Here is an 8,195-nt window from a genome sequence, read left to right on the forward strand (position 1 = left end):
TCTTATTTGGGGTAGCAATTAATCTTTACTCAAAAATAATCACCATGTAATAGCTTTTTTTTTTTTTTTTTTTTTTAGGTTTTCTTACAGAGACCACCTGTGGGTACACAGTAACAGCAGTCTATTAACTTAGGTAGTCTAAACAGCATAATTTTCCATTTATGTTTTAAAAAACAATTCTCTTAAAAGCTAAATCTGCTCCTTTCATGGAAAGAACAGTCAGATAGGTAGCCTAAATAAAAAAGTGACTCAACCACTCTTGACCAAATAAAGAATGATTATAATTTTACTGGTACTAGAGTCATACTACCTCCTAGGTGTTTAAGGACTCAGAAAGTTTAAGAGTGTGTGTCAGTATCATGGACTTGCCACATTAAGGTTCCCTCTCCCTCTCTCTCCCTTTCTCTCATTCTCTCTCTCATAGTAAAAACACTGAATATGAGATCCGCCCTCTTAAGAGATGTTTAAGTCTGCAACATAGTATTGTTAACCATAGGCACAACATTGTGCAGCAGACCTCTAGAACTTAATCATCTTGTATAACTTCTTCCTAGGTGTCCATCCATGTTGCATTTACATGCCTCTGATATAAACCTTATAGTACTGAAGTGTTACTCTGTGTTCCTCTTGTGTGTACGTGTGTGTGTGCTCTATGCACATGTGTGTGAATTTCTTCCTCTCTTTGGATACTACAAGGGCAGAAACTAAGTTTCATTCATTACCTTACATATACTCACTGCTTGGCAAATAGGTGTTCACTAAATATTTGATGTACAAATGGATGGATGAATGAATGAGTCAACAAATTAGCACGCCTTTCATTAGTAGACCCAGATGCTATATTCATGCATGGTCACAAGATGGCATTATGACTCTCCACAGTCTATGTCACACCAGAGATACCAGTGCGCAAACAAAAATACTTCCAGGAGACAGGATTATTTCAGGATTTGGAAAGTACCATTCACCTTGAAGAGTTGGCAAATATACGTCTAACCCATCAAACCTTTCTGGTGTTATTTTTGAAGTGAAATATAAAAATGTCTTTATTCAAAAACCATGAGACTGAAGGGACAATCACTAATATTTTTCTCCCTTTTGCATAGAGATCAGTATAATTCTAAGATCATTTGTAAGGACGCAAAGGGAAGAAAACTATTTTCCCTAAGAAATACTTTAGTCCATAAAATTTTCTGACAGAAGAGAGCTAGAGTCTTAGACAGCTATTTCAAAAGAAAAAAAAAGAAAAAAATTATATTTTACTGCTCAGTTCCTATGATAGAAGCTGAGCCTATCATTGTGACCTTAAGGTTCAGGAAGTTTCAGATAACTCCTTGTTTATCACTGCTGTACTCTCTGGAACAGGGAACTGTCTGGCATATAGGCTGTTAGAACTTGTCCTAAAGGCTATTTCAAAGTTAGAAACTAGTAAGAAAATTCGAGGGACTGAAATATGAAACAAGCTTCCTTCCTTATAGTGGAAGCAGCAGAAGAACTTGATGGCAGGGTTAGAAAGTATCAGGAAGACATCTCTGGAAAGAATTAGCACAGAACTACCTACCTCACAGAATAATTTCTAAATAACAGTATTTTAGAAAGTCTTACATGTGTAATCATTACAGAGAACTGAACTTAAAGGGACGTTACCTCCTAAGAGGTCAGAATGTTTTAATAGAGAAATTAAAATAGCATAACATTATATATGATAAAATATAATTCTAAGCTTCGTCATTAGAAGTGTTAGTTCTTGAGCCACTAACTTGACATGTACTTTTAAAAATCATGTATCAATACATTTTCAAATTACTTTTGTAAGAATTATTTAAAATGAATAAATTTTAATTACTGAACACCATGTGCCAGGATCTATGGCATTGTCAATGTGAATAAACTGCCATTCCTGCCTTCAAGATGCTAATATGTACTAGGTATGTTGGTCACAGGGATTATATTTCTCTGTTAATCATTTTTTAATGTTTAAAGCAATAATTAAGTCAGCATTCTTCATTTTAAAAGTCTTGCTAGAGTCAGCATTTCAAGCTGCTGTTCCAGAGTCTAACCCTTGTCCAGCCTCACCGTGAGTATACACACTCTTCTGGAGGAAGAGAACAGAAAAGTTCTACAGGTATAGTTGAGTTCAAATTGGGTGAGATCACTGGGAGTTGTTTCTAATGCCAGGAAGCTTTTCAAAATGATTCCCAACACTTTTCCACATTGCTTTTCATAGTGGCTTAAGGCTGAGACTTTGATTTAAACCAGAAACTCAGGGAATCCCTGAATTAGAGGCAACCCCTTTGCTGGTATTTGGTATTTGGTGTGCTGCTGAGGGAAGAGGGGTCTAGGAAAGTGTGTCCTCAAGTAAAGGGAATGAAAGTGTGCCCCAACAGAGACAATGTGGTTTCTGACACCCTCTGCAGACAAATCCTGACACCGGGGATACGGAGTTCTCTAACTGATACTATAACTTCTGCTAACCACCACTAAGACTGTACTTATTTCTCTTCACGCATTTAATTATCTAAATGACTGCAGAAGTACCTCACAAAGTCTAAAGAACTTTATGCTTGCCAAGTATACATTTTTGCTAGCTTTGAAATGCCCTTCATGAAAGCACCTTCTAATATTTGTTACCAGTCTCTAAGCCAAGTTTCAGGGCTCCCATTCGTCTATATATACACACCCCACGTACCTACTCTACAAACAACGAGTCTTCTCTGATCACAAAGCCTGGATTTAAAGGGGTCCGGCCAGAGCCGTCTTACCAGCAGTAGTCCAGCAGGTGCGGAGGAAGCACTGGGATGTATATGTGTTGCCAGTACATGGGGTACAGCAGGGCAACCGATCCATGGACACAGGCAGTTAACTGAAGTTTGCAAAAGGATAATAACAGTAAGTAGCTGCTGACCCTCCAAACAAAAAGACATGCTTAAGTTAGCAAAGATTAATAACAACCACAAAACAATTTTTTAGTGACCTAAATCACACTATCTTTACCAATTCTGCCAGGAAAAAAAAAATCTTACGTTCAAAACCCCTCTAAAAAATATACAAATAGCAAAAGTGGCTTCTTGGGCATCTTATGGAGACAATTGTAACTATCTGAAAATACAGTGTTTGGGGTCAAAACTTAGAACATAAATAAAACTGAAAAATTAGCTGAGCATCTTAGAAGAAATTATAGGAAACTACAATTTGTGCAGCACAGTTTGCGCATCACTCAGATTAATATACCACGATTAAATATGGAAAGGAAGAGAGGCTGAAAGCTCCTGAGGGATATCATTAGGGCAAATTGCCAAAGAATGAAACATGAGCCAGTCAGGAGAGTCTGGAAGCTGCAATAATACCAGGGGACTTGAATGTTCGACAGTTGGAGCTTCAGTAATGTGTGAACTGCGGGTTATGGTATCAAGAGACTCTGTTCACTGACACATAGAATGTCACTATTGACCAGCGAACTGCCCAAGCTTGACAGCTGTACTACAGGAAGCCAAGTATATCATAATTTCATATTTAAACTGTTCATTTCAGATTAACATTTTGTTTCCTAGCTTTATATCACAACAGCTGCAAATACATTGATGCTATTTTAAAGGTAATTGCCATTTTAATTGTCTTGTTTTGGCAAGCAGTTAATTAAATATTTTTTTTAATGCTTAACAAAGGGATATCACTTTTTTTCCCCTCCCTCCTCCTGACCCTCACCAGAATTCTTTCCATGGGACTTTTCTTTACATCTTAAATTATATTTCTCTGTTAATCATTTTTTAATGTTTAAAGCAATAATGAAGTCAGCATTCTTCATTTTAAAAGTCTTGCTAGAATCAGCATTTCAAGCTTACTAATTAAATCATTTTATTCAACTTGAAAATCGGAATTTAAAAATAAAACTATCTGAAAATAATCCACAGACTTTCTGTAAACCATTATTCCTGTTATACAGAGAAATTAAAACTTACACACAATAATCAAATTAACCTAAAAGGATAAATGTATAAAAAGCAATTCAATCTTAATAGAAACATTTGTTCATATTTAAGTGCAAAATAGTTCAGCTAAAAAAAAAAATTAAAGGAATCCCATTTGAACCAAAAACATAAAAATTTTTATTAAAAGTATACTCATCTTCATCATATATATTTTTTCCAGTTAGATTTTTAATTAATTTTATATGGCAAACAATGTATTTTGTTTCTATTTAGGATGCTATCATTAAAGGATTTTAGTACTTGGCACTTACAAGCTTTACTAGTTTATCTACAGTATTCCTTCAACACAAATTATTTTTTAAAAATTCCTTAATTGGAGCATATAATATACCACTAGGAGGCATTCAAATACCTTCACTTAACAATTACAGACCTTGGATTTATTTGTCTTATTTGAACCCTCATAGAGGGAGATGAAATAGGGTTGATCTAACTCGGTCAAATTCTCTGAGAGCTCTTAGGTACTCCCTGGTTGTAAATTAGGCATCTTTAAAGCTGTATTAACTCTTTCCATCCCTTCAGTGTAACTCAATGGCTAAAAGCATTTATACAGCTTTGAAAGGGGGCTACTTTACTCAATTTCTCCATTTGCACACAGATTACTTTTAAAACAACTCATTTAAAGCCTTAAAAAAAAGAGAAAGTGTTCCTTTTACATTATTAAGAAAATAACAGTGTAACAAGAATAATACTACATTCTCAAAATGAGGAATTACAATAAGGGTAACCTATTTTATTGGGTACACCCAGAGTTCAAAGCACTCTATTAATTGCTTTATAGATACCTTCCCCATGCCCTTAATGGTCATCCTTAAGTGAAGTTATGAATTATTCGCTAAGAAGGCACAATATCATCTGATGAATCTTATTGGCTTCACACAGAGGGCGATTGCTCTCCGTGATGAGAGACAGTTACAAAACACGTGCAACGGCCAGCATGTGGCAAAGGATCATCTTTACTAATCAAGGTCTGCCCGGAAAGAAGAACGTTCTACAGGATTTGGCAACTTTTCGGATTTAGCAGGTAGGTGACAGGGAGAGGTAAAAACACCACCCCTCCCTAACCACAATTTCTGGCCTAAGCAACTAGAATGAATTATTTAAAGTGATACCGCGAAAAGTGTCAGGTTCAGGTGGAACTACAAGGAATATGTTTTTGCAAATATCGATCCTGTTAAATGTGAGACATCCAAGTGGAAATTTCCAGAGCAGGCAGAAACAGACCAAAGATCCCCCATACTCCCCTAGCACCATGTAATAGCTATGTGATTGAAAACTAGAGAGAACACTATTATAACATCTACTTTGCAGAAGAGTTAGTAGTGAGTGAAAAAACACAACTAAGAAAAAAATGTACGAGGAAATCAAACACAATTATATATTAGCTGTATAAAACAATAAGAAATGAAGCATACAAAATTAGGGCTCTGCCACTAAAGCTGTATGACCTCTGGCACATGTACAAATATAACCAGATCTGTTTCCTAATCTTTAAAATAAGAAGGATATGCGAGACGATCTGTAAGCATTGTCTCTGAGAGATGTAGTATTCTTTAGTCTTAGATCAGACCAATTCTAACATTTTATGTTCTTAGTTAACAATATTTTTTCCCAGACAGGTGGTTAACAGAACTAGACTACAAATCAGACCACCTTCAAAATATATCTAAAGATCATCTCTAAAACCTTTAAAGCACAAGAAGTAACTGAGCAATTGGAAATATCATAGTAAGTTACTTGCTTAATTCAACAAAATTTTTGAGTGCCTGCTATGTGTTATCATAAATCTCTACCAGGCCACAGGGACCCATACTGAACAGAACAAAGTCCCTGTATTCATGGAACTTACATTTTAGTGGGGAAAGCAAACAATAAAAAAGTAAATATTATGTGGGTTAGAGGTAAGTTCTAAGAGGAAACCTAGAGCAGGCTAAGAGGGTAGAAAGTGACAGAGGGGCAGTTTTAGACAGGAGGATTAGAGACAAACTCTGATGCTGTGACATTTGAACTGAGACCCGAATGATCTAAGAGAGCCCACTGTAATGGCTTTGAGGGAAGAGCATTTCAGGCAGATGAGGTGGGAACATGCTAGTCATCTTCACAGAGGAGTAGATTGGATCAGAGTAAGTGGGAGAACAGCGGGAGGTAAGGTCAGAGAAGCAAGCCTCGTCAGAACTGGAGGGCCTTCTGGGACATGACAGAGACTCTTAAGACTTATTCTTCATGAAATTTGTCCACACCTCTGAAGGGAACTAACTGTTACAACAAATTATTTATCTAGAACATTCTAACACCTATGCAAATTAGGGAAAATAAACTATGTATTTTAGAAGTCTGATTTGCAAAATAAAGTACTATAAAGAAATGAGATCAATTTTTAAGCCAAGTAAGAAGAATCATTTACTTGTAAGTTATTTATGATATATTGATTGTTTAAGCACAGAGGGAAATGACAATCATACTTCTTTGGACTAGAATTACCCAAGACTCTATGTCTGGCTCACAACAGGACTAGAACTCTATATTCTTTTCTAATATTCTGTCAGTGATTTAATACCACAGCTGTTCTTTATGAAAGCAGAGACGGTGGGAGAAGTTTCAGTATTTGAGTCAGAACATATCCCAGTCATTATGCTCTGGAAACTATAGAAATAATAAATGAGGAATAATATATAATAAGGCTATAATTTTCAAAGAAAAACAAATTTTCCAAATAAAAATTTAAGAAAAAAATCCTTATCATCTTTGTTAAATGACAAATGAATATTTAAATGCAAATATGATTTCACAAAGCATACTCAATATATTGACTTGATATGGTCCCACATACTGACTAATGCACAATAAAATCACTGGGAACATTTCTCTCCCATGCACTATAATTATAAAATAAGTATATGTGGAAACCATGTGAAAAGGAAAGAACTGATGAGGCCAGAAAATCACGGGGAGAAACTTGATAAGAAAGGTGGACGACAGTGAACTTAGTCATCAAATAAACGTACTCGGAACTTCCAGTCCCAGGCCACCAGTGTCTAACAGAGATACTGTCACTGATAATAACAATAATAATACTAATATCATCAAATGTGTATATAATGCTTACTATGCACCAGACACTATTCTGAGTACTTGATGTACTCAGACTTAATCCTCACAACAACCTTATGAAATAGCTTCTAGCATCATTATTCCCATTTTACAGATCAGGACACTGCAGCAAAGTTAAGCCAATGGCCCAAGATCACCCGTCTAGTATATGGCAAAGCCAGGATACCAACCCAAGCAAGCTCCTGAGTGCAATAACCATTATTTTAAAATGCTTTTTGATATACAAGCATTCAAAATTCCCATCATTATGGGGCTCTGAATAATATCTACTGGCTTAAAATATTCTATCTTAATCATATGGTGGAGAATGAGCCTTTACACTCAACAGACACACAAGAACACCTGACCTTTGTAAGACAAAGTTGAGGTCTGTGACAGAGATCCAATTTACAAAACTTTCCTCCGGCATCACAGTGGGTAACTTCAGTAGGAAACCAATGGAACAGATTCTCTCAGATGTTAAAGAGATAATTGATAAAAATTCTACCAGTTATCATCTCAGTTTGGATCTGCAAGAATATTTAGTTGGAAGCCAAACTAAAGTTCTTTCCCCTTTGTGATATAAAATCACACTCATTCCTTTTTCTTAAAGTCAAACTACATTTATTAGAGGAAATCAGCCACTAATAAAACCAAGTAATGTTTTAAGCAATTAAACAGACATGTATTTTGGGGGGAAAATCACATTTTCAGATTCCCAAGGAGACCACAGGTAAACAACCCATCAGTGTGATGACCACAATGAAAACAGCACAATTCTAATTCAACACACTTTACAAGTAAAGCTCTCATATAGACACAACACCACTCACACATCTCTTAAACTGTGCCTCATTCTTATGGGTAAATTCTATTCACTTCAACTGAAGTTCTATATGAATTACTGAGGGGCAGATTTATGTCCCCTAAGAATGTATTTATTCACAAAACCCAAGAAATATAGATTAGAGACTTCATTTGATTTTTACCTGAATCAATATTTAATTCAGAAATTTATGCACTATAAATAACTGTAGGTATACAGAATAAATTGCTGCAGATGGAAATGTGATAAATTCCTCATGGAATGAAAAAAAAATTAGTGGAAAGCATAAA

General features: G+C 35.5%; 2 protein-coding genes across 6 annotated transcripts in view; both read right to left on the reverse strand.

Moving 5' to 3' along the window:
• LOC145722335 (DENN domain-containing protein 1B-like) overlaps positions 1–8,195 on the reverse strand; it is a 390,017-nt gene that overhangs the window by 96,325 nt on the left and 285,497 nt on the right. The window lies entirely within an intron of this gene.
• Positions 1–8,195, reverse strand: part of LOC102748450 (DENN domain-containing protein 1B) — a 209,341-nt gene that overhangs the window by 55,815 nt on the left and 145,331 nt on the right. For all 5 annotated transcript variants that reach the window (XM_081824947.1, XM_081824946.1, XM_081824943.1 and 2 more), the window contains one exon: positions 2,763–2,863. In XM_081824947.1, coding sequence (XP_081681073.1) covers positions 2,763–2,863 — 101 coding nt within the window. The remainder of the gene's footprint in view (positions 1–2,762; positions 2,864–8,195) is intronic.

Source organism: Leptonychotes weddellii, chromosome 6, assembly GCF_054177405.1.
Source record: "Leptonychotes weddellii isolate Sample4059 chromosome 6, ASM5417740v2, whole genome shotgun sequence".
NCBI lineage: Eukaryota > Metazoa > Chordata > Mammalia > Carnivora > Phocidae > Leptonychotes > Leptonychotes weddellii.